Genomic DNA, 27,999 nt, shown 5'->3' on the forward strand with positions numbered 1-27,999 from the left:
TATTTATCATGTTATGTAAAGGGACGTTTACTAAGGTAATTGCTGTGAAATGAATGAAACTAATTAATCACACTAACTTTTTTAGTCATCGCTACTTCATTTATACCTAAGGAGCCAATTACTTAACAAATTGTGCATGTACATTAAGAGTTGCTCTGGACTTTTCTTCTCTAGAGACTTGCTACCCTGAATTTCCTTTCTCATATACAATCAACAAACAAAGCTGTATTATTCTTTGTAAATCTTCCTTCAGGAAGGAAAGAGTGTGTACAACAGTGACGGTAATGGACAATGTGGTTGCATGTGTCTTGTGTACTTAACACTGCATCATGAGATTGCCCTTTGTCTACTATTTAGTAGAAAAACTGAAACAGGATATGGCAGAAAACTCCTTTAGTATCTAATGTTCCTTATCTGTGCCTCAAATCTAGATTGAAGTCAATAGCTGACTTACGTCTAATAGCAAACACCTGCTAAAGTAAATATATTTACCGTGTACTTGGTGTTCAGCATTTTTGGAAACGACAATTCCATTTCAGCACTTCTTTTACATATTTTTTTTTGTCTCAAATAAAAGAAATAGCCAACACCAAACACTACACCCAGAAGGGATAAGCCAGCCATGAGTTAGATTTTATTTTTATGTTTTGTATTTTATTTTATATTCTCAAATGCCATATCCTTCTTTATGCCCTAAGATATTTCTTTTTAACAAATGTTTGTCTGGGACTCATAGACTAGGAATTAACCATGGTGGTATTTTTCACCAGCAGAGAACATTGTTGATGGTTAAAAATCTATTTCTAAGACTTGCAAAATGATTCCTTTTTAATTACAAAAACCTCACAGGATACCACTGTGTACTCACACATATAAAAATTAAACAAATCAAAGAAAATGCAGAAATAAGAAACTGGCCCCCACTCCCCCACACACATATAGCCTCAAAAGTTTAGGATCCTAGCAGCAGAAGGAATACAAAATATGTCAACCAGTTCCCTCACTCATTAGTGAGATATTAATAATGATACGTGATGAATTCTAAGTGAGCAATGTAAGCTACTGAAGCCTTAGATAATGCCTGGAAATGCTGTATGTTTTGTTTCAGTCATTTCTTTAATCCTCACTTGATAAGTATAAAAAATATACATCTAAGGCCAGGAAGAAAGAAAAATACCAAAATCTTCTGCCTGAAGCCTCAAGAGTCTTCCTTGTTACAAAGTGTGCATTGAAACCACAGACAAATGACTTGGAAGGACAGAGCTGCTTGCCATTTTGAGAGACCCTGCCAGGACACCATCCTCATCAATATGTTGTGCTTACTTTTTTGCGTGTTTGTTTACCAGCTTAGGGGGGCATTTTTGGCTTACTGGAACCTTATAGGCCACTTAATCCAAGTCCTCCCTTTACACCTGAGGGAAAAGGGAAGGCGGATCTATAGCAGTGTTGCTCGGAGAAGAACCACTCACTCTCAGTTTCTGGTCCAGGGGAATATTCAACCATATTACGCTTCATCTCTGTTGCTTCATTTAACTGTTTGAATATAGATCATATATTTATCTATATATTCTTAGTATTAAAGGTATAACTATCATCTAAAAATGAAACATGAGAAAAATCAAAACAATATGTCAGAACAGACAAACTATGGCATCTTTGCTGGACGTATTGTAACACAATTTAAACAGTCAAGAAGCATCGTCCATGTTAAAAAAAAAATCCTCAAATGCCATCAAAAATCCTCAAATGCCTCTCTCTCTCTATATATATATATATATATTTTTTTTTAACCTTAAAAACTCTGTTTAAGTAATACAAATAGTTCTTGTTAATTGTCATTTTGTACTGCATTCTCAGGGACCCTGTCATTCCATGGTGTGTGCAGTTTATGCCTCTCCCCAAGGTCATTCGCCTTTTCTTAAAATATGAAGCAGTTCGTGCTCTTTCCCACCTGATAAAAACCTTCCTTGACCTTGGGTCCCTCCAAATTCTTTTCCTTTCTCTCTCCTTCCTCTTGTCCCTACTTCTCTCTGTCCTCTTTCCTGTTTTCAGTCCTTGAAATCTGCTTGTATCTTCACCCCTTTATGAAAAACACTCTAATTTCAATGGGCTTAGATCAACAAAAATGCCATTAATGCAAAAGAAATGTCACCCCTCTTCCTCCTCCTGTTGCACTGAACACTGCCGGTCATCCGTGTCTCGAAAGGCTGTCCTCCTGGGAGACTGCTGAAGTCGCACTAACTCTGCGGCGTCTGTTTCCGAGGATTCTTCTAGGTCCTTCTTGCCTCCACATTTCCCATCTCATCAGGGTCTTGGGCCCAGTGCTGATTCCCTCCTGCGCCACATCCCTGACCCCGTCCTGGAAACACACGCTCATTCCAGGCTCCTGACTCCTTTCCTGTCTCCTGCCACGCCTCATTCTAGACATACGTTTCAGCAACAGGAGTCAAATTTTGTATTTTTGTAACTTTCTACTAAGTTAATGAGGGAAACGGGGTTAGCCAAAAAGCTTGATGGTAACGGTCTGCTGGGGGTTTTTTGCCGATTATCTGGAAGGTGCTGCCTTCAGAATCCGGACAAGACCTCAGATACCCGGGGGAGGAAACACACATCCGCAGCTCAGCAGCACAGCAGACGCAGAGGCAGGGCGCCGGGCGCAAGGAGGAAAGGCAGACCAGCACGCGGTGCGGAGCTTCCCAGGCCCCGGGCGCGCGCGCACCGCGCGGTTCTCAGCACGCTCTCCCCGCCACGTGCGACACAGAGCGCTTCGGTCAGCGCTTACTGCACGCAAAGGGCTGTTTTCAAACACCCTCCTTTTTTCCTACAAACTTCCCTGTAAGATAAATATTGTTGGTTTTATTCCTACCAAGTATGCATTGAGGCCCAAACGGTTAAGTGACAAAAGTGCCCAAGTTCCATGGCTGATTCGTGAATAAATTAGGGTAAGAATTTATTGAGACACTAACGTTTCACCCACTTGCACAGAACTAAATTGCCCCCGGGTGTGTGGTTTGCTCCATACTGGGTGACCATCGTTACTCTTACTTACTTCATACTTTGAAACACAATTTACATTTTTACTGAAATGTATTTTGAATAAAACTTTAAATCTCTATCATAAATAGAAAATCAGTGCTTCCTATCTTAAAAGCAATGATTACCAAAGACTCAAAGTCTAGGACTTGCCCTTTCTTTATTATAAAGGGGAAATATCTGGAGTATCATTGGTAATTTTTACTTATTTTACCTTTTTTTGACTTGAGTATCACTTTACCTGTCAGTTTACCTAGACCAGGATGCATTTATCACGTTATGTAAAGGGGGATCTGTTCAGGTAATTGCTGTGAAAATGTATCTTCTAACAACAAATTAGGATTTCTTTTTGACTTAATCAAAAGAACTGAGAGAAAGCTGAGATGAGAATAAACTTTATCACCGTAGCAGTCAGTTTTACCTGATGCCATGTCCTTGAACCACCTAAAATGGAAAGGTGGTAAAACATGGACCCCCGGAGCCAGGCTGCCTGAGTTTAAATCCCCGTTCACCTGTTTAGCAAATTATTTAAACCTCTCTGTGTAAAAATGAAGATGATAATAATAATACTTACAGCACTGTTATGAGATTAAATAACTAAGTACTTATAAAGCATTTAAAATAATTCATGGCACATATTAAATACTATAGAAGTATTTGTTAAATACAAAAAATAAAAACACTTTGCATTTTGCTAGTATATATCCCATGCTTTGGAAAACACAAAGCTGGGCAGGTCAGGGAAACTTTTCCTACGGGAGCTATATTTGAGCTGAGCTAATGAAGGTTCAGTAGTTTTGCATTTCCATGGAGAGACAGAAGGGGCATGCCACAGAGGAAAAACAGGCATGGTCAAACAGCTGGAGGGAAGAAAAGGCAAAGGCTGAGTAGATGAAATCAGTTTGTAGTTTCTTTCAGTTAAGCGATTAAATGCATGAGAGACGGTAGCAGGAAATGACGTTGGAGACGTAAGACCTGTGCTGGATGGGGTGTTTTGAGCGTCATATGGGCATGATTTGAGGGGAGACTGAAGAGGGAAGTAACCTGCAGTGGAAAGACCTTGGCGTCGGGGCTGGAGTGGGGTGAGGAGCTGGTGGGAAGCAGCTGCAATGCCACAGAAGACAGTGTGGACGTTAAGAGGTGCTGTGACAGCAGTGCAACCAGGCCAGGTGTAACTGAGTCATCAAGAAAAAGAAAGAGGAGGAAGAGGGCAAGGAAAGGGCTGCGGGGACCAGTACGATCCTGGAAGGAGGATTTCAGTTTTGCACAAACTGAAGATGAAGCACTGGAGGGTGGCTGGCTGGAGACAGCAGACAGTCAAGGAGAGAGATACAGGTTCCCGAGTTACACACACAGAAATAATACTTCGAACAATGAGACTGGAAATCATTAGTAATTTTCAGGGGAGGAGTTTCAGTAAACTCACCCCATCATAAGGTGAGACAGCAACTACACAAAGACTTAACCGGTTTAAGTCTCAACAAGATACAAGTAGAGGAATGAGAGCCACAAGGGCCAGCCCAGCTCGCCTGATGGAGGACAGAGGGCATGCCAGAGCTGTTTCTCCAAGCGGGTCCCAGACTTCATCCTCAGCACTGGCTGAACTGCCCGTTCCAGCTGCAGGTCCGCGGCTCCAGCCCAAACCTCTGGCCCTGAGTCTTGGCAGTGGGAGCCTGAAATTAGTTTTTAACATATTCTCTAAGTTATTCTATTTAGACCATAAAATCAAAGGTTCTAGAACAAGAAGTCTTATAGAGATGGCAAGAGATATTTATTTTGCTATCATTATGTTCTTTGGGCTGATCTCACACGTGGTAGGGAAAGTAGTAAGTGACTACTTTGATAGGTTGTCTGAACAAACTGCAGAGGAGAATCTGTGTTAGCTCCGTGTCACAGTGCCTTCTGCACGCGGTGTGCAGGACCCTGGGTGTGCTGGTGATACAGCTTCACCGCTGGTTGGGACGTGGTTTTGTCTGTCTGCTATGTCAGGAGCACTGAGTGTAGAGAAGGTGGCTTCACATTATCTATCCTCATTTCCTCAGCTCTTGTCAAATGGTTGAAAATAGAATGACCTCAAATCAGTCAGGTTGACATAGTCAGAAGCTGATTCTTTTTTAAGGCCTCTAAGTTTCTAGGTTGAAACTAATTCTGTCCTTGACTTTAAACCCATCTCATTTACCCTAATTTGTATTTGTTTTTCAACTGTCTAGGAGAAAGACCTATATTTCTGTAATCATAAATGACAGCTCTGACCCTTTCCTGTTAAAAATAATAAAATGAGATTTACCTTGCAAGTTTTAATAAATTGAATCTTACATATTTAATTTAGAAACATATCTTTCAAAAAAAAAGTATGGTTAAGACTACATGTATTTTTAGTTGACACCATGCCAATTCAAATTATGTTTTCTGTACAGTTAACACCTTCTTGGAAAGTAAAGCAAGTGTCTTAACAGTTCACTACAAAACATTTAGTTTATTGTAACAAGAAGATATTGAACGAAGGATTTATGCTAATTGACCTACATTCCAATTTATGGCACAAACTCAAATTTAAGTAAAATCAATAGTAATCTACAATAGCCTAAGAAACTTCAAATTTAAAATAAATAAAATATATAAGAAGTATTAGCTGATGTTATTTGAAGTTGTTCTGAGTAGAGCTTACCCCAGCATTCTACTCATACATTTCCACCCAGGCATGAATTTCTGCACTCAAGTGTTCTGCCGTGAAACTTCCGTGTGACTGCCGAGACTTCATAGTTCTCACTAGTTTCAACCCTCCATCATATGTGTTTCAGAAAACATATCAAATTTTCACTTGTAAACTATCAGACTATTATAATTTTCTTAGGAATGTAACATACTTGAGGCCAAACTTCAAAGTTTTACCTAATAGTCTAACATCCTTAAAATGTTCCTGATTTGCTTAATGGAAATAGCTCAAGTGTATCTTCTATACATGTAGTTCAAGATCTGAGCTACATAAAATGTATAGAATTATGTTCCACCTTCTCATCAAACAAAAGAGTTAATAGGATCCCCAAGATTTGCATGATCATCATTTGCTTCTCCTGCTTCAAATCCCAGCCCTTCGTACCTTGTTCATAACTGCCTCTGGGAGGCTTGTATTTCCTGAAAACAGTGTGAGTCCCAGACAACGCCATGTCTCAATATTCTTTGCCTAAATTTGCAAATAATTTTACAGATCCTTAACCAGGTCCCTTTTTACTGAAATTGAATGAGAGCAAAATATTTCTGCCTGATTTTCTTCTTGTCAAAATGTATGGACTCCCAGATCTAACACTGAATGTTAAAGATGTCACATTCCACTGTTCTAATTTTAGGGTATTTATGCATGTTATGTGGTTGATGGTTCTTTTCCTGCACACAGTGTTTATCTTTTTTTCCCCTTTCCCTCAACCAGCCCACCTTATACTCTTGCCATCAAACAGATAATTCATTATACGGCTTTACCTCTCACCACAGGTTGGTACCCTCTCATCTTTATTTTCCTTCTTGTTCTTGGGCTCTATTTACTATATATTTCCAACCTACTAAGTTTGTGTTTAGATGTCTAGCCATCACCTTGTAATTAGCATTTCACAAGTGAAATTAATCTTCTGTCCAAAGCATCCAGAAAATAAACCGTTTTATCCTTTAAATATTCTATCAAGGGACCTACTAGTTCCCCAGTCCTCAAGGTTTCAATTCTCCAGAAAATATCTCATTCTCTTGTTTATTGCTCAGTTTCCTAATTTTTTAGACTTTTCCTTAGAAACATCATTCGTCCATCTTTTTCTCTCCACTTCCACCATTGCCACTATTCTACTACGACTAAACTAGATGTGGACCATACTACTTCAGGATTACTGTGACAGCTGCTTCTACCCTCTCCAAATTATCCTTTATCTTAAACAACACTGCCCAATTTATCTTCCTTAAACACTAATTTCATTACAACTCTTCCCTGCTCAGAAACATTTCATGACTCCCTATTTCCTATTAAGTAAACTCTAAATTCCTCTGGTTGCTTCTCAAGGCTCTCCAAAATCATGTCCAATCCTGTCAACCCAGCTCCATGGCTTTCTGCTCCCCCAAATTCACTGCCTTACTGCTTTAAGACGGGGCCCATTATTCTTCCCAGATCCTCCACATCCCTCCAAATACCACCAAGTTCAATACCACTCCCTCCATGAAACTTTCCATAATATCATCTCTGGAACTAAAAATCATTTTTTTTAAATAAAATAAAGAACAGTAAGTGATGTAGTTAGAGGAGCACTTAAAATATTCCTGACTTATCTCATACTGGAGCATGAAATTCTGCAATTAGAAACCTTTCAGGTTTAAATCAACCTTGCAGTTAAAATATAACTATTCTTAGTAAGGAGTTAATCCTGCATTTTTGAGTATGAAATATTTCATCAGATCCTTTCTGGAAAGCAAAACCTGGGGGCAGAGGGAAAACCTTGCTGCATACCTAGATAAGCTGCAGGCATCACTGAGGAAGTTAAAAGGAGGAGGCAAAAGATGCCAAAATCGCAATTTGCCTACTATGCAAATAGCTTTTTTTGAGGGTTAGCCTTCTGTATTAAGACGTGGCTATCAATTATTCAGAATATTTGACTAACCAATTACTCCCATTCTTCCATGGTGCTAGAGTATGTATTTCTTCTTCTGAGTCAGGCAAAAATTGCTTTCTATATTCACCCGCAGCACCATCTTCCCTTCTCTAAATGATAAATTTCAGTTGTCATGACACCAGGGAAAGATGGATTCAGCTTGCTGGCATAGTCAGGCATTCTGCTACACTGTTTTCCCCTTTATCCTAGCAATTTGGACTCCAGTGCTAAACCCTCACCCCCTACTACCACCAAATAAAAGAAGTTCTAAGCAATGAAGTTCTTCTGTGTTTTTCACAAGTAAGTTAAAAGAAGAGGAGAAAGATGGCCTTAAGCGACCAAGTGTTTTCTCTCTTGTTGCTGGACAGATTTCCTTCCTTCTTTCTCTCATCGGCCCCCACCGGTCCTTGGCGCTTCCTATTTCTGGACTGTGTGTCTGGGCCACTGTCCCGAGTCCTGCCTCCGTGCCTTCACTCTCCACTGCTATTTATTCTCTCCTCTACTTCCCTGACCTCTGGCTTCTCACTGGCTTCCTCTACCCACTCTCTCCTACCAGCCATCTGGCACCTACTTGAGTTTTCAGTGACCTCACATATAACAGGAAAATGTAGTCCATTCCTGGCAGAACAAGGAAGAGACAAATTTTAGGGATCTGTCACTTTACAGGTGGAACTGGGGACTCTGAAGAGGTGGAGGCCACTCTCAGGATCAGCAGATGTTAACTCCACTTCCTCAGGAGAACACTTTCCTACAACCGGGGATCATGTGTAACTTAAGGGCAATGAAGTAAAATCCAAGACCAACTGTTTTCGTCACACTTTGGAAATGCAAGATAGAGGAATAATTAACTTCAAGATTTTGAGTACCTTACCCTTTGAGAGATAGTCCACTAAAGCTTAAGTTTTCAAGGTAAACAATGTCACTCTTTTTAGAGGTTTTATATTGGATCCAAACAGCATCTTAATGCTTTTAGTAAAGTGGATAGATTACATAAGTCAATTATTTTGGTTTTCCATTTATGAGAGCTTTTTCCCTCTATGTGCTATTCTAACAAGAGTTTATATGCCCTTGTACTACAAAAAGAAAGAGAAAGAAAGAAAGAAAGAAAGAAAGAAAGAAAGAAAGAAAGAAAGAAAGAAAGAAAGAAAGAAAGAGGGAAAGAGGGAAAGAGGGAAAGAGGGAAAGAAAGAAGGCCTGAAAATCATTCTGCTATTCTTGGGGAAATGTTTGATCTTTCCTTTATAACTTGAAAATACTTCGGTTTCAGAAAACTTTTCAAGACAGTTCATTCTGGAGATCATTTGCAACACTATTTTATTCAAAGGTCCTAAAAATGGGTCTTTCTAAAACTCATCCAGAGTCATGCAAGAAGAGACTATGAATGTCTTGACCACAATTAACATTCATAGGCAAAAATGTCCTCGGCTTTCTCTTTTTTTCCTTTCTTCCAAGTTGGCCTGTGTCTATAAACTCCGCCGATTAGCAGTCAAAGCATCCCCTAACCCTTGAGCCTGTGGGAACTTAGGAATTTCCACCCGAGCACGTCAATCCCAAAGGCCTCCTTCACTCTGGAAGAAATCCCTCACAACAAAGGACAAGGGAGAGGCCGGGGGGGAGGGGCGAAATGGACTTGGACGAGAAGAAACGAGAACACTGGCGTTGAATAGCAAGCCCGGACTGCCCGGGGATCGCTAATCAGCAACCGTGAAAAGCAGCCTTGCCGGGTACTCTTGGGACGCCCGGGACAAACCAAACCACGTCTGCAGGATGCGCAATTCCTTCTCTCCGGCCCCTCCCGCGCCCTTGTCCCAACTCTTCTCACGGGACGCCACCTCCTCGGGCTCCGCCGGGATTGCCTGTTTCACACCCGGTCCTCCGGCCCCCCACCCCCCACCCCAGCAGTCACAGTCCTGAGGCCCTTCCCCGCTGCCGCAGCTCAACTCCGGAGCCGGGGACTCCGTCTAGAAACTTGAGCGCAGCTGAGCGGCGCGCACTCCGGCGCCCGGCCACCTGGGCCGGCTTGGACGCCCCTTCTGCCTCGCCGTTTGCCCAGCTCCGCTGTGGAGAGAGTCGGCCCCAGCCTCAACTTCAGACCTTTTGTGCAACTGCGGCACTTCGTTCGGACAGGGACTAGAAAGTGTCCCCAGTCTCGCCCTGCCCCGGCGCCTTCCTGCACGCAAACCTATACGAATGGAAGTCGAACGAAGTTCCCACTTCTCGAACCCATCCCAACTTGCTCCCCGAGCGGCACGCTGAAACGTGGAACACGGGGGGACGGCCACGTCCCCGGAACCCCTTCACTCCCCGCGTGCCGCCCAGAAGCGGGACTCCTGGGCTGAGACCTTCCCCCAGCCCCCCTTCAGGTGCCACCCATCCGCGCCGCCTCGCTCCCAGGACAAGTCCGGAGGCCCAGGGCGGAGGCGGGGAGGGATGCACACTTCGAGGCAGACCCACGCCCACTTTCCTCCCGCAACCCCCGCTCCCGAGGCCGAGCCCGCCGCGACCGCGCGCCGCGCACTCACCCATGTCGCCGCGTCCCCTTCCCTGCGTCCGCTCAGGAGCGCGAGCGGTGGGCGCAGCGCGGGGCCAAGTTCTCCGGGCGCCTCTCCCGCTCCTGGCGCCTCTCCCGCTCCTGGCGCCGCGCAGTGACCGCCTCGCCCCTCCCGGCCCGGCAGCTCTCGGGGTTCCGGGAACCTCGGCGGGAGCGCAGACCCCTCCCTCTTCCCACCTGCCTCCCGCGGCTCCGGGCTCCCTGCCCGGCCGCGGTTCCACGCCGCGCCCTCCCCGGGCCCTCCCCGCCCCTTTCACCGCCACGCGAGCCACGTGCACAAGCCTCCCCCTGGAGTACGTTCCTTACACACTGCACACCCGCACCGCCTCTGTGCCCCACGAGCGAGCCGGTGGCCAAGATGATAGTCCTTAACCTGGAGACCAGGAAAGATTATTCCAGCAGAGACAGGTTTGATAGCATCATTTTTACATTCCCTAAAATCTCTGGTCTTCAGTGTACTAATTTTTCCCTTAACAACGCTATTAATCAAAACAAGGAGAGAAAATTCTCCCTTGAATTTACGTCTCTCTTCTTTCTTCTATGTTAAATATATTTGTTTCTGTAAACTGGCAAGGCTATAAAGTCCTAACACACACACACACACACACACCCCCATACACCCATAATATGCAGAAGTCACCTGGAAAATAAATGACAATCCAAGAAGCAGTAGATACTGCTGAGAAAGCGCTAGACTTGCCAGTTGGAAGGCACAGGTTGTGATCCTGGTTCTCCCACTAATACACCAGGACTCAGTTTCCTAATTTGTAAAATGGAAGATCTGGAAAAAATGATCCCTAAGGTCCCTTCAAGCTAAAAAAAAAATTATATAATTCTTTGGGTTATTGGCCTAGTTCTTTCAGGATTCATCCTGGAGAAGTTATTTCAGTAAGGCGGTCCCCAAAGTGTCTGAAGCTTCTTTTTCACGCAGAACACACCCTAAAGTGCAGAAATCTATTCCATGAACCAGTAGAAGAATCAAATAAAGTGGACATCGTTACTAACTTTGAGAAACATCGCTATCTAATGGAGAAGACATGATATAAAAAATAATTAAGAGCACATTTGGCAGAAATACACGAAGAAATGCTGAGCATATCACTAAAATGGCGCAGAAACATTTGTGCAGCTATTTCTCTTGCAATGGAAGAGGCTCACTCCTGGAAGGGATGTTGTAAATTGCATTTCAGTTAAATGGAAATAAAAGGCTGTTCTTGTGGGCGGGGAAAAGCATGTAGTCGATAAAAGTTAAAAGTGTTCAACATGCCATTCAGAAATGCATCATCATTCTGGAAACTGACTCACATGAACTGTGACTGCAGCAAAGAATAACTTATATGTGGGTCCATGAGAGAGAAAGGATGAATGTTTGGAGACTAATTCATAATCACAGCTTTTGGATCACCACAGACGACTTACGACTTATTTCCTGAGGCGCTATTCCAGATAGTATAATTCTAAAAATTAGAACCTCGTTAATGATCTTCACAGCCACTGCTTTCCCAGTCAGAATGTGCAGCCAGCCTGGTGGTTACCCTTGCCCACAGTCTTGAGGAGACGGTAGCACTGTCATGGGTCTCCCCTGAGGTGGCTGGGAGGCCCCGCAGCACGCTGGGCTGACAGCTCCGCTTTTTAAAAGGTCAGTTTAAAATTGGGAAAAGCTGGTGAGAAGCCTGGTCCAAATCACCTCAAAAGAAAACCAGGTCCAAAGTCCATGTGATGGTTAATTTTGTGTGTCAACTTAACTGGCCGAGGGGTCCAGATTAAACACTGTTTCTGGGTGTGTCTGTGAGAGTCCTTCTGGATAAGATCAGCATTTGAATCAGCGGGCTCAGGACAGCAGGGTGGCTTCCTGCTCGGGTGGGCAGCATCCAGTCCACTGACGGCCTGAACAGAACAGAAAGTGGAGGAAGCAGGAATCTTCTCTGCCTCTTTTCTCGTCTTGCTGTTGAGCTGGGACCTCTCACGTCGTCTTCTGCCCTGAGACTGGGATGTACACCTCCAGTTCCCCTGCTTCTCAGGAGTTTGCTTAGAGGGACTGATCATACCACTGGCTTTCCTGGTCTCCAGCCCGCAGGTGGCAGGTCATGGGGCTTCTCAGGTGCCGTAATTGTGTGAGCCAATTCCTTACTGTACATATGTATGTATATCATATGTAAATGACTATATATAATATATACTACATTGCTATAATACTTAATTATATACGACATATAATAAATATGTAATTGTATTATTAGACAACACTAACAAAAATATAATATATAGGATATATTATATATAATATATAACAGACTATATATAATACATATATATCCTATTGTTGAACTCTGACTAAGTTCACCTAATTAACTGGTCATTATAAAGGGATCAAAACACAATAAGAGGCAAAAATTAAACAAATATAAATACTATAAACTAAATTTTAAAAGAAAAAATGAGAAAATATGAATAAAGAGGAAAGAAAACTGAGCAAAAAGAATAAAGAATTTTTAAAAAGTGAGAAAAATAAAATAATTTTTAAATGAGAAAAAGACAAAAAGAATTTAAAAACGAGAAAACTTAAAAGAAAAATCAGAAGAATGAAATAAACAGAAAAGTTGAGAAAAAAATATAAAATTATAAAAAATATTAAATGAGAAAATAAGTAAAAAGAAAAATCAGTAAAGCATAAAAAAGGAGAAGAAAAAAATAGTAAGGGAGGGTGGAGAATAACAAGCAAAATAAACAAAAATCCAAAGAGAAAAAAAAGGTAGTTTTGGTCAAATCCCTTAAGTCACCAAAAAACAGCTTCCTGAGCTAGAGGGATGAAAACGCAGGTGGCGCCAGAGACTTGGAGGGGACTTGGAATTCCATGAGTGGCTTCTTACGGAGTCATAGCATGGACCTACCAGAATGAGGGGTAACCCACAGTGGTTTTCTCACTTTTTGGTCTCAAGAACCCATTACTCTTTTTAAAAGACTGGAGGGAAGGTGCAAAGAGATTTTTGTTTATGTGGGTTATAGCAATCAATATCTACCTTACTAGAAATTAAAACCTGCAGGATCCTTCAGTAGACTTTTCATTGCCAGATTGAAAAGCCATAATTTGTGGCTTTTAAAAAGCTCATAATGTGTACCCTTAAAATATTCATTTCCCTTTTTCCTTAAACCCTGAATGACTGGCCTCAAAATGATGTCACAACTTAGCTGGCATCATGATAATTGTATGAAAATGTTCCACAGCATAAGAAACAGTAAAGTACCTTATTAACATCTATAAAGCTGAGGGGAAGATAGCTTTCATCATATTTTCATTTCTTGTTTACAATTTTGTGCAGTTTCTTTGGAGTAGATTCCTTCCTTCCAGGAGCCAGATACCTCGCTTTCTCCATTTCAGTATCTTTAGAGGGAAAGGTTGCAGCTGTGGGTCAAGAAAGCAAGTCCTTCCTTCCTTTCTTCCTCCCTCCTCCCTCTCTCTTTCTTTCTTTTCTTCTCTCCTTCCTTCCTTTCCTTTCTTTTCCTCTTTCTTCCTCCCTTCCTTCCTTCCTCCCTCCCTTCCCGCCTTCCTTCCTTCCTTTCCTTCTTTCCTTCCTTCTCTCTCTTTCTTCCTTCCTTCCTTTTTTCCTTCCTTTCTCAGCACTTAATGGACTTTATTTTCTACAGCAGTTTTAGGTTCAGAGTAAAACTGGAAACTACAGACATTTCCACTCCCTGTCCCCACACACTTGCAACCTTCTCCACTACCAACATCTCCCATCAGAGTGTACACTTGTTACAGTCAATAAACCTACCTTGACACATCAGGATGTACCAGTGTTTATTTATCCACCCATCTTCTGAAGGACATATTGGTTGCTTCCAAGTTGCGGCAATTGTGAATAAAGCTGTTATCAACATCCCTGTGCAGACTTTTATGACACATAAGTTTTCAACTTTTCTGGGTAAATATCAAGGAGTTTGACTGCTAGATCAAATAGTAAGCATATGTTTGGTTATGTAAGAACCTGCCAAACTGTCTTCCAAAGTGGCCATACCATTTTGCACATTCACCAACAACAGATGGGAGTTCATTTTCCCATATCCTCACCAGCATTGGTATTGCCGTGTTTTGTCTTTTCATTGTCCTCACAGTTTTGTAACAGTATCTCATTTTAATTTTCAGTCCTCTAATGATATGTAATGTTGAGGATCTTTCCAAATACTTATGTGCCATCTATATATCTTCTTTGGCAAGGTGTCTGTTCAGATCTTTGGCCCATTTTTTAAATCGGGCTGTTTGTTTTCCTATTGTTGAGTTTTAAGGGTTCATTGTATATTATGGATAACAGTTCTTTATCAGATACACCTTGGCAACTATTTTCTCCCATTCTGTGGCTTAAGACTCATACTTTAATGCTTATTATTATTCAATATGTTTTCATGACTAAGGGCTGAACATGATTATAAATTTAAACTAGACCACACTGAAGTTGCATATGCAAGTGTTGTTCTGCTAGAAACCATTCACATTTAAGTTTCTGTGATGGTGAAAGTGAATATTTATTCACTGTTCTCTTAACTAGTAAGTGGACTTTCATGAGTTAGTATTAATATCTGCCAATTGGCAAGATTATCATAAACATCCTCAAATACACGAATTTTTGGACTTTAACATAATTCTACCAGTAGCTTTGTATTGAATTAACTGAGTTAAAGACTAGCTTCAGATGTGTTCAGCAATCAAAAATACATGCCAGTAGATTTGTAGGCAATCCTTTCTGTCTTCCTCAAGAACACTGGCTCCTCTTAGGAAGCATATAGTTTCAGAACTTACACGTCCAACTGGGGAAGAGAATTTTCCAACCCTGGCTTCTACAAAGACACTCTCATACAGATGTGAAAGCAGATTGGTGCTTTTGCTGGATTTGCCATAAATGTTGACTACAGAGGGGTCTGTAGTCTTCTTTGAACAGTGTTAATAAAATCACCCCTGAGTTAATGGAATTCTTACGATTTTTATTGACGATATTCATTTCTCTTGGACGTTTCCACAATTGCTTTTAAAATGAAAAATTTCTGATCCTCCACTACTCATACATCTATTCTAGAAGCCTGATCTCTAATTGGAAAAGATGTAAGAGTATTAGCAAAAGTTAATGAAAACAAAAGCCTTATATATTTTTCAAAACAAATGCTTGATTATTGAGGCAGCATCTCCAACATTCCGCTCATGCCGCTGCTGCTGTTTTGTGGCTGGTGTCCTGTAAGTTGTCAACCACCACTTCATGCATAAAAGTATGCTTATGAAATAAATACGGTAGCTAAAGAAAAATGTATTGGTAGAAACTGGAAACACCTAGCCCATTTTAATATTATGAAATGTAAGTGTAAGTTTATTGACTCTCATAGGAGCCACACTGCAGCCACGCGGAACTTTTAAAATTACATTGGGGCCCCACCTCGATTTAAATGTATTTTCACTTTTGGTCATGAGTTTCCATTTTTGAAAGAGTCCGAGTTTATTCAGGGTTGGCGCCTCTGTGCCAGGCCTCTTCCCCTGCTTCCTGGCCTCATTTTTGAGAACTCTAAAGCTGAATTTGGTTTCAAGTGCATTCCTTCCAGAATTATACACTGTTAATGTTTATTCAAAGGCTGTTAATGAGCACACTCCCTTAGCCTCTTTACATAGTTATTTCCTGAAAACCGTACAACAAAACAATAAGTAAGGTGTTAGTATTATTTCCATTTTACGGACAGGAAGATTGAGATTCAAACTTGTCTGGCAACACGGCCAACATTAAGAACCACTAAGTCCCAGAGTCAGAACCGGCCCTGACGTCTGGGCAAACCTGACCCCTGACCTAACTTACAACTCTGGATGGTGACCTCATTCCTCTCTTCTGCTTGTTCCCATTATTACCTCTGTTCTCAGCGCCTTAGTGTTTGGGCTGTATCCACACTTATCTTCTAAGCACAACACACCAGGGTTTAGAGCTGACAGACTTAAGGGCCCTGAAAGCATCAGGCCTCAGTGCTCTTTACAGTCTGTGCCTTCCTTCGTGTTCATACGCTTTTAAAGAATGTGGTATGTTTCTTGCCGGGTCCTCTATGCAATAGACATTTCAATCGCTTTAGCATCTCTCCTGAGTTAGGCTTTTGTGTACCTTTAAAAACACCCACGCTAGAAGGTCCTTCAGTGTGCATTTCAGTCCTTATTTCATGTATTGTTCACAAGTTTAACCCACAAGAGGTATTTTCTAACTCCACTTGCCCCATCCCCACCCTGTTTTTAGGGGAAAAAAGGAGTTTTCTAGCTAATATCCTCACACAATTAAATGTTTATAGTTTCAGCAAGTGTCAACTGTGGCCACTGAATGCTCCTCAGAAGTTTTGTAATAAAACCACATAATTATAAGAGCTCTCAGAATTCAGTTATTCTAGAACATAGCTTATAAACCTGTCACATGCATAAATAGCACTGGGCCTGCTTGAAGTATATATTCTAGTTTGGTAGGCTTAGGATGTTCGAAGCAATGCTATGCAATGGTTTGGAGTCTAGAGTCTGAGTTTCGTAATCACCAACCATTACGAGCCACCTGGTTCATTTCCTGTCTCGGCCACTCACTGAACAGGTAAACATGGGCAAGTGGCTTAAATTCTCTCTTCCTCATCTGGAAAACAGCATAATTATAGTGCCAACTTATAGGCTAGTTTGAGGGTTAAATGAATTTATGCAATAAATATTTTATATTATTATATATAATAAATAATATATGTATAACTTTATGATAATATATTCAATAATATACCTAAATTTATTATAATATTTATGTTTTGATAATATATTTAATAATATATTTATAATGTATACTAAATTATATTGTTATTTTATATATAATACATACTTATATTTATAATTTTAAATATATAATATAAATATATTTATAATTTTAAGACATATTTAATATAATTTAATATTACATATAATAAATACATATTTATCATTTAAAATATACTATATATTAAATACTATCTATGGCTTAAAATAGAAATATATATATTTCTCTCCTCTACGGAGGACAAAATAGGGGGCATCATGTGACAGGTGCCTATGAGCTTAGGATTTCACAGGATGTTGCCTCTGGAATGTCCTCACCCTTTCCTTTCTCTACAGAACAATTCATTCTTGTAACTGTTGTCTTAACACTTTTCAATACCAAGTACACTTCTCCTCCTCCCAAGGTACTCACTTTGTGCCTATGAGATGTAAACTCTCTCTAAGTCACTGTTTTCTACCGGTGACAGGGAAGATGGCACTCATCTTCCGCCGTCACCTTTTCCCAGCATAGAAGCCCTACGGCAAAGGGGCTTCTCACTCCAGATACTGTACGCCCGTCTGTGGAGAAATGTGATTGGCTCTGCTGGGTCATGTGACCCTCGTGGGCTGATCACTTTTGTCGTGAGCGCCACACACGACCATCAGTGCGTGCAACCTTCCCTCTGTCCTCCGAACGGTAGTCAGGGCTGGACAGAGGGCATGTTGCACACAAAGTTTTAGATTTGATGCTGCATCAGGACAAAATGGAATAAGAGTGATAATTTCCCTTTAAAAGTAGTGATGCCAGAAAGATGTGCACAATGGCTCACTGACAATAATTTAGAAAAAGAGTTGCCAAAGACCAATACATGTTTATGGGTAACATTAGTACATTTTCATTGTCCTCAAGATAAAAACATACTTTTCAAATTTAGTGTTTGTCTTCCGAGACTTGCAGAAAAAAATTTTTAAAAAGATATTTTTATGAGTGTTTGATATTGATCTAAATGAAAAATCAGGAAATATGACTATGATCTGTAATTTTATCCAAAAGTGTTAGGCGACATAGCGCGTTGTAAATTTTCACATGTATGCCTTATATAGTAAGCACAACCAAAACCACCTTTCAAAGTCACATAAAAATGTTTAAGAAATCACAGAGGCCCTTTAAACCAGCCTAAATGTCCATCAACAGATGACTGGATAAAGAAGATGTGGTATATTTATACAATGGAATACAATTCAGCCACAAAAACCGACAACATAACGTCATTTGCAGCAACATGGATGTTCCTGGAGAATGTCATTCTAAGTGAAGTAAGCCAGAAAGAGAAAGAAAAATACCATATGAGATTGCTCATATGTGGAATCTAAAAAAAAAAACATAAATACAAAACAGAAACAGACTCATAGACATAAAATACAAACTTGTGGTTGCCAAGGGGGCAGGGGGTGGGAAGGGACAGACTGGGATTTCAAAATATGGAATAGATAAACAAGATTATACTGTACAGCACAGGGAAATATATACAAGATCTTGTGGTAGCTCACAGTGAAAAAAAATGTGAAATGAATATATGTATGTTCACATATAACTGAAAAATTGTGCTCTACACTGGAATTTGACACAACACTGTAAAATGACTATTACTCAATAAAAAAAAGTTAAAAAAAAAAAAAGAAATCACAGAGGCCCTTTAGATAGTAAAAACATAAAAGGCAGAAGTTAGAACGATTTGTGCAAGAAGAAATGTAGATTCTGCATATAAAATAAGCTCATTTAGCAATATGCCATTCTATATGCCCCAAAGGATACTGGGGAAAAGCTAAGAAGCTTTCAGTCTATTGTGGAATGTGGTCCAATTACCAGGAGCAAATGAGACATATATTTTTTTCCACCAATAAAGCAGTTTTAAATGTTGTTCAATTTACTCTAGATATTGTTAAGGATAAAAATGATTTAATAATCTCAGAAAAAATTTTTTTCAGAATTCCCAGAAAATTCCCAGAAAAAAGGGAATCCAAAATATTCGTAGTATAATAAGCTATGTCAGGACATCAAAGACGCAATAGTTAAAATGCAATTCAAATGAGATCTACACCTAATGAAGAAGAACCAGACATCCCTTATCTACCCCGACTCTGCTATTCCTGCTGTGAACTGTAAAATCAGGAGGTTCATTGTTCGCATGGCTGTGGCGCCAGCCTTCAAAATCCCATATAAGCCACATCACTTCAGTCACACCTCATCTATTTCCTTAATGAAGATAAGCACTTCCAAGAGATTTTATTTATTTGCTTCTTTGCAGATGTCTGGTATCATGTTTCTAATGCAACAATTGAGTTATGATACTGTCTTTTGTGCTGACAGACCTACATATGGTTTAAAGTTATTTTGATTCCTTTTATATGTTTATTCTAGGTAATCAGAGCAAGGAGCTACAATTACACAAATGAAGAACATTCAAGTCTTATGAGGATGGAACTGCATGAAAGGTCAGATCAACTGTGATCAATAATCAGGGATTGTAATGCTTACTACGTGCTAGATCCTTTGGCTTGTCTTTCCCCGCATGAGTCCTTATGTTCACCCTGTGCATCACCATTCAGGCTCCTGTAATTGGCCACGCTTTCTCTCCACTCAGGCCTTTGAATATGCTATTCCTTCAACTTAAACAGTACCTGCCCTAACCATGTCTCCCCCCGGCTTTGCTCTGCAAACATCCATCGTCTTTATTTTCCAATTGGACTCAGTGGCTCAGCTGTGACCTACACACTTGGACACGCACGTGGTCCACCTGCTCCAAGCACACCCTGGACTCCTCCCATCACAGAGCTCAGCCAACTGCCCTGTAGGTCCATCTCAACCTGCTGTGTCTCTATTAAACTACAGGGCTTTGTCGGGGGTGGGGGCGGCGGCGGGTGCCAGGCTTACTCCTCACGTTGCTGGGTTCCCAGCCGCCGGCACAGTGCTTGACACATAGCGGATGTTCAACATTTCAACCGAAATTTCACATAGACACACACACACACACATATTCAATCTCCAACTATCGTAGACAAACAAGATATTTTGATTTTATTATTCCTCATCCTCCACCTTGTATATAGGAGAACACTGCTACCTAGAAATCGTAAATAATTGGCCTTAGTACATATATTGAATTTGAGCTTAATAAGCATAAATCTCAGGCCACAAATTCATAGGTATTAAAACAGTGGTTGTTTTATTTTTTCAAGCTAATCGAATACCAGCTGAAATCTAAACTCCCTTGGGATGCCAGGCCACTCGACCTCGAGGGCCCCAAGGACACAGTGTCCCACAGGGACATTGCAGAGTCCCAGCAGTCTTAGTGTGTCTTTTTCAGATCACGCTTTCAGGCTCTCGGTGTCCCATTCTCCACGAGTCCTATGCAGCTTCCACATCACACTTGGCCGTGGTTTCCCCGGAGAGGGTGAGTGCACCAGAGCCGAGGGTCCTGCCTCTCCTAATGCACCACCCTGTCATCTCCTCTGAGGCCGGGCTGCCTCCTCAGGGCACTGGCATACAGCAACGTCGGGGCCCCACTGGTCTGTCCTCCACCCACTCCGAAATGCAACCTGACAAAGCCTCTGGTTTAATACTGGGAAAATCCTCCAGTCTCTCTTTATATTTCTCACAGAGGAATTCTTTCTCCTCACTCTCTTCTCTTCCAGGCATTTAAACTTTGGGCTACAAAAGCCAAGAAGGGAATGGAGTTGCAGACAGTTTCAGCTTTCTACTTTTATTAGCTGGAACTCTTCTGGTCATGTGAACTCGTGGGCGTTGTGTGCATACAGAAATGAACAGCGTTACAGCACGGAGAAAACCAAGGTGGGGTTCTGGCTTCCAGAAAGTTAGATTCCAGGGCTCCATTATGTCATCAGGGTCTGGCTTTCCTCTCTCCAGCTTAGGGTTCTACTGCTTGCTTCAGTCTCTTCTCTGAGGATTCTCTATTCATTATCTCTGGTTAGCAGCACCGTTTAGCTTCAAGACCACTAGGGAAGAGAACCCGCTCTCCTCCCCAGAAAAAGCAGAAAAACAAACTTCACTGCACCCGCTTGACTGTGAGTAGGTCACACGTTCACCCCTGACCTCAGTGGGTGAGGTAATACGATGCACTGAGTGGCCCCAACCCAGGTCCACACTTGAGCTAGGGATGGGACTTCACCCAGAGCATACAGACTGAGAGCAGGAAGGATAATTTCCTGAGGGAAAACGCATATGACTGCTGAAACCTGGGAGAAATTAATCTGGGCAGCATGAATAACAATGTACCTTTCCTATAGTTTCAAAACTTAGCTGCCAACAGTTCCGCCCCTCCTGGTGCACACATGACACCAATTCCATCAAGAGTGGAATTTCCCCACCCCTTGAACCAGGCTGGCCTTGCCCATTGGAAAGTGGCACGCCCAAGGAGCACTTGCAGCCTGGGGACTAGCCCTTCATGGGCCCAGAAGCTGTGACTTCTGCTTTCTCAGATCCTTGAGCTTCAGGGTAAAAAGTCCAGGATGTCCTGATGGAAAGAGGGGCCACGTGGAGTCAGAAAACACATGGGGAGAGAATGAGACGCCTCCGCCGATGGCCAGCACTAAGGACCCAGGCAAGTGACAGAGACCTTCTTGGACCTCAATAGAGTTATCAAATGCATGCAGTCATACTAGTGACTCCAGCCAACACCGCATGGGGAGAACCGCCTAGCCAATCAGTCATGAGAAACAGTCAATCACTGTTGCTTTAAGCCACGGCATTTTGGGGTGATTGCTTGTACATCAAAAGGAAACTGACACACTGAGACTTCCCATTTACCTGCAGCAGGAAGATTCCAATGAGACAAGGAAGCACAGAGCTTGTCACCTGCTTGAAGGGGCAGGGGAGACTCAAAAGGGGCTTTATCAGTTGCCAGCCCATCAGACTTGCAAGCCCTCTGGCCTCCGGCTCCTCACTCAGGGCTCTTCTCAGCACGGTTCACTGCCGCCCTTGGGAGGGTTCCCTGCGGTTCAGACAGGCATGCACTGTGGCTAAGCATGAATCAGAGTGGACAAAAGGCGCCCGAGCAATTAAGATTGTGGCGGAGGATAAATCGGAGAGCTAATAGGAAAGAGAAATCATTCAAGAAAAAACAATTGACTTTCATGTGAGAAACACTGTAAAGCTGGTTTAGTTATTTGTCCCAAATGCAGCAAACTGCTAAAATCAGAAGCCAGTTCATCCTACTTACACCAAAAAAAAAAAAAGAAAATATGATCAAAGGACAGACACGAGGCTATAAAGGCCTCTTATCATTTTTCTGTCACTTTATTGATCTTTAAATTGTACGAAACTAGCTTTAAGCTGTAGTAATGAACGAGTTAATCAGAATTAGAGATTTGTTTTTTATCTGTTGGCTGCATTCATGTTAAAAATTGCACTGACTGAAAAACAGAAGCCAATTGATTAAATAATTTATAAGTATTTAAAATATATATGTCATGTTTATTTCACTGCCAATAGTATACTTTAAGACTAAGATAATTTAAGGTTTCTAAAATATGATTGTAAACATAGAACATTTTGAATCTTTGTATTTCCATGTATTTAAGTGTTTTGGGGTCAATTAGGAAAAGTTCTTGATGGTTAGAATAAAGCCTCCATTTCTGCTCCAGAAATATACTTAATCTGTGAAAACTACGTATTATAAATACTCAACTTTGAAGATGAAACTAGTTCTAGTTAAGCCGTAAGAAAAGCAGGTCAAGAATGCTTAGGGAGTGAGAAAGGAATCACAATGGAGAGCACATGGAGGTGAGGTGGGATGGGGCAGAGAAAATTGTACAGTTATTATAGAGTTCTAAAGGAAGAGAGAGAAAAAGTGTACATGACTGCTAGCCTCACAAAATTATGGCACCTTTGTCTTCCTTGCTACAAATTTAATTTTCATTGCAGTGTCATCCAGTCTTATCCTGGATAAAAATGAGAACTAAAATCCTTTCAATAAACTTATCTCCTCAACACGTGCCAGTGCAAAGTAAAAAGAAACAACAGCAAAACAAGTAAGTTAAATTTGAATTATCAAGAAACAAAGAATGAATATATTAAGGTGCTATTAACTTAAAACATTATCCCCATGAGCAAATATTAGGGACACACTTAGGTCACAACAAATCACACATTAAAAAGTATAGGTCCAAAAGTATTCATTGAGTCTTCATACAAGCATGATCTGACGATGGTGTTGATAATAAAATGGAAGCACTACACAATTATCAGCAAACTACCAATAAATACCACTCCAGAGTTCCAGGCTAGAATTTTTCCCATTTTATCACAAAATAATTTTCAAATTTTCTTGGTACAATCACTAATTGATTTTTTTTTTAAAGATGAAGACCTTTTCCATTCCTCTTAACTGGGTCACTAAAATTTAGCAATTATGACATTTTAATAGCCAGATAAAGTGTATAAACTTAGAGGTAATGTTTGTGGATTGGTAAATATTATCTTCACCCTTTACATTGCTCATACTCTGTGTATATACTCTAGGGATTTTTCTCTCTATATATGGATATATAGATAGAGAAAAATCCCTAGAGTCGGAGCAGAATTTAGTCTATTCGGGTTGGTAAATTTTTTAAATGCCATTGCAAAGACTACACAACAATACATAACCGTAAAAATATTTTTGGCCCAGTAGTGTTGTTATTAACATGCCATTTTCTTTAACTTAGAGTTACACAAAAATTACAGGAAACTCTTTGCTGTATCATGTCATATTAACCACATAGTGTCATACAGTTAAGAAAAAGAAAGAAATTAAAATGAATGCCATTTGCGATAAGAAAAATCTTTCAACAGCTACTGTTCTCTGCTGCTAATATCAGACTATTGTCAAAAAACTGACCCATGCCTGGTAAATTTAAGCTTTAGTGAAGAATTCTAACTTCAAGTTAGTGAGTGACATCCCTTTACATATAAAAAAGTTGCATTCTTAAAATAGACAGCATCATTACTTTTAAAATTATTAAAATAATATGGCTAATGCAAACAATTACTTATGATAAGAAGGAAATTAACTATAAAATCAGTAGCTTTATACCAAATGACCTACGCAATTTTTATAGATCTAACAGTAGGAAAAAAAAAAATGAGAACATACAAATCCATTAAGAAAATAATTAAACTATGAAAAGATAAAAACAAGTATAGAATCCATCTTATTTCTGACTAAAGCAGCACTATTATGAAATTAAATAATCACCATTTGGCAACCATTATAGTAGCAATTGATTTCAAAAGAATCATTAGCAGATGCTAAAACTAGTGGGTAAAAGTAAGTCTGATGAGTTACAAGAAACTGATATTCCTTACTCCCAAATTACCTCCCATAATTTATTTATTACAGTGAAAAAACATACAACTTTACATGGGGAAAATGGGCAGACAACACTGTAATGAAGCGATCAAAGTCAATATCACTAGTTTAATTTAATGTGATGGACGCACAGGGAGCACAACATAGTTTTGCAATATTCGTGCTGAAGATGCGTACCCTGAATCCGATCATGTGCTGTGTCCCATAAATAGTGTAAGGACAGTCTACAAAATAACTGGCCTGTATTCTCCAAAATTGTCAGCTATGAAAGCAAAGACAGACTGAGAATTGTTCAGACTAAAGCAGACCAAGAAGACAGAACAACAGGGGCCCATGTGTGAGCCAGGATTCTCTTTTGCTATGAAGGATATTATTGGGGCAATCGACAACATTTGGATAGTGCCTGCAAATCAGATCATGATATCAACAGTAATTTTTTTATTCTGGTAATTACATTTCGGTTAGGAAGAGAATGTTTTTGTTTTTAGGAAATACTTACTGAAATATTTATGAATAAAGAGGCATCGTGTCTACTGCTTACTTTCAAAACAGTAAAGAAAAATACACAAGAGAGAGAAGATTAAACTCTGGTGTGTATGCATGTAACATATCTGAGGAAAAAAGAGCAATCGAGCAAAACAAAGGTAGCAAATGTTATCATGGGAATCTGGAAAATTCTTTTCAACATTCTTGCAACTTTCCTACAAGTCCGAAATTATGTCAAAGAAGTTGAAAGAAGTTGAAAGCATGACTCTATCATTTTTCTCAAGCATTATCATTTGTTAAAATCATCGTAGATGTATTTTCAGTTAAAAGTCCACACATTTTTTGCTAAACCCTGTTTAACTGAAGAAGATTAACAAGGAAAATAGTTCTTATTCTCTGCCTAATATTGCAAATGTGTAGCATGGTTTACTGTTTGTATGTCCTCAGGCATAAGCAACAAGCAGTTTTTATATGTGCACAGTGGCAATTTAGCTAGAATATAAAAAGGACAACATTAGCAATCTATATGTGGTAAACATATTTCAAAGGGCAAAATATATACACCTAATAGTATTTTTATTGATTTAATTTCAGTGGATAAGTGGGAGAAGAATCTTTCACTGCCCTGAAATTATGGTGCAATTTGATTTATAAAGGAACAACAGCAACAACAGTAACAGAATTCCTGTTTTATGAACAAAGTTGCATTCAGAGACCTGGTAACAGTATAAACAAAAGGAAAGATCTTCATCACCGCTCCTAAGGAACTTTCCAATTGATGTAGTAATATGGAAGGTTTTGTTCCTGGGATTTTTATTATCTTATGATGTCCAATTTACTGATTCTTTCCAGCCTTCCCCATTTCTGAGAGCTTCCAATGAGCTGAAAGTTTGATCATTCAAACAATTGTTAGAATTGCTTGTAAGCAGAATTAGTATGCTCTGAATGCTGCTCCGTAGTCTTTTGATTCAGAATAAAATTGTGCTAGCTTTAGTGCTTATAATTTTAGAGAAAACAGAAGCATTTATAAAGTTCTTTTCTGATTCTTCGCTAAAGTCTTCACTATGGATCATTTTTATGTTACTGTGATTAACACAGCATAAAGGAATGATAAAACGTCAGTGGAATGAAAAGCAGTTTTATTTGTGAGTATGATGCTAAGCAATCCACACAACTGCTGATGAGGACTGTGGAGGACTTTTCTGCAAAGGGAAGTTTCATCCAAATGGCAGTAAAGAGCCCTATCAACTGTGAGGCTGGAGAAGAAAATCCAGTTAATGTTATCACTGTGCTTTGATTTTGGGTAAAGAGGATAAGAATAGCGAAAACACACATGGATTTCATGCTACTTTTTACAAAGTTCAGTAAGAGATTGTTGAATTATGACGCCCCTATATTTCAAAGCCTGTCTGCTGCTACAGCCGACTGACAAGTGAAAGAAGAATCTAAGAGTCCCGCAGGGCCACAGCGCTGGGCAGTGACCGCTCTTTGTCACGCTAGTCTCCGATCGTCTGGTCAGCTGCAAGCTACTGAATAAAAGTTAGTGGGATACACAGACGTCAGAGAAGACTGGGAACGCCCCAGGTAACATCTGGAACGTTCAGACAGATTTCGTAGGGAAGGTGCAGGGAGGTGCCGACAGCATGGATTAGCATTCATTTCAAGTTCGGATGTTGCGACTTACCAGATCTCTGTGCATGTTTGTGAGCACCAACAAGACAGCTCACCCATTCCAAGTACTTCCATGTGATTACACGGATTATCTCATTTGTTCATCCTCACCTCAAGATGAGAAAAATGAAGCAAGACTTCACTTGCCTTCATTTACATAGCCAGTCAGTCCCTAAGCACCTGCCACCACACGGAAGTATGTCCCTAACCTGCCCACACCACGTGGAGCCTGGCCTCCTAACTGGGCACTTCCTAACCTTCCTGCCACTTGCCTTCCGTCCTTTTTGCCTGTTTATGTCTTTGAGTCACCCAGTCACCCAGAAATTTAATGTCACTTTTCTAGCCCTGGTCTCCTGGTTCCTTGCCCAACCTAATTTACACGCAGCTTGAGACAGCTTGGGAGATCTTTCTGACCCAGCTTGGCGCGTGGGGTCCCTGGACCATCTTCACAGCCAGCGCTCTGCCGGGCTTGCCGGGGCCTGTGACTGTCATTACCACTCTTTTCCATTTCGTGAAATTGGGTAACTAGGCCATTTACTTGTGGAAGGACCATCTGCAGTGTGATATCTTTTAACTAAAACTTTTCCTTGCAAGGACTTATGCATTGTGGTTGGCTGTTCAAAAAGAATTGGTATCATGCTAATTAAAGACTGACCATTCATTCATTCAAAAAATATATATTGTGTACCTACTGTTACCTATGAGATGTCCTATTCAAGATGCTGCAAATATAGCAGCAACTAACACAGGCAAAGCCCCTGCCTTTTTCTAGGAGGAACAGTGGTAGATGGACGGACAGATAAATGGATGGCTGGATGAATAGACACGGGAGGAGAGAGAGAGAGATGAACAGATTTCAGGTGTGATGGACCAGCCTAAAGAGAATTAAAGCAGGCTAAAGATAACAGGAAATATCAGGGAAAGAGTTGCTTTTTGTGCGGTGAAGTCAGGAAGGCCTGTCTGATAAGGCAACATTTAATCAGAGATCTGAAGGAAGCAGAGGGGAAACACACACAGACATTTGGGAGAGCAGTACGCACAGGCCGAGGGCACACCAGATGCAAAGACCAGTGCTGAGAGATTTGACTTTAAATTAAATATCTTGTTAAAGATTTCACAGTCAAGCAGGTTCTCCCTACTAACAACTAGGAACGGCGTGGGTACCACAGGCATCATCTTCCTGCTCCATGGTCACGTGGCCGGCCCCACAGCTTGATAAAGCACACCACCAGCAGATTATAGAGAGTTTCCTCCATACACCCAACGTCAGAGGAGAAATTTTGTGTGAAGCATGTTTCATTCAGGATAGAAAAAGAAACAAAAAACCTCAAAAATAAATTCTAATTCACTTCATTGCCTCTCAGGTGACTGTGGTTGAGAGCACATGCCCACCAGAGGTCAGCCTAACCACACGCACGGACTGTGGATCCTCAAGGTAAATGGCCTTAACTCTACAAAATACAATTTTAGTGAAACTGTGACTTA

General features: G+C 40.7%; 1 protein-coding gene across 1 annotated transcript in view; it reads right to left on the reverse strand.

Annotated features, from left to right (window-relative positions):
* Positions 1-10,426, reverse strand: part of GPM6A (glycoprotein M6A) — a 222,321-nt gene extending 211,895 nt beyond the window's left edge. The window contains exon 1 of the mRNA XM_010953333.2: positions 10,181-10,426. Within this exon, the coding sequence (XP_010951635.1) occupies positions 10,181-10,184 (4 nt within the window). The 5' untranslated portion in view covers positions 10,185-10,426. The remainder of the gene's footprint in view (positions 1-10,180) is intronic.
* Between the last annotated feature and the right edge of the window lie 17,573 nt (positions 10,427-27,999).

This window comes from Camelus bactrianus, chromosome 26, assembly GCF_048773025.1.
Source record: "Camelus bactrianus isolate YW-2024 breed Bactrian camel chromosome 26, ASM4877302v1, whole genome shotgun sequence".
In the NCBI taxonomy this organism is placed as follows: Eukaryota; Metazoa; Chordata; class Mammalia; order Artiodactyla; family Camelidae; genus Camelus; species Camelus bactrianus.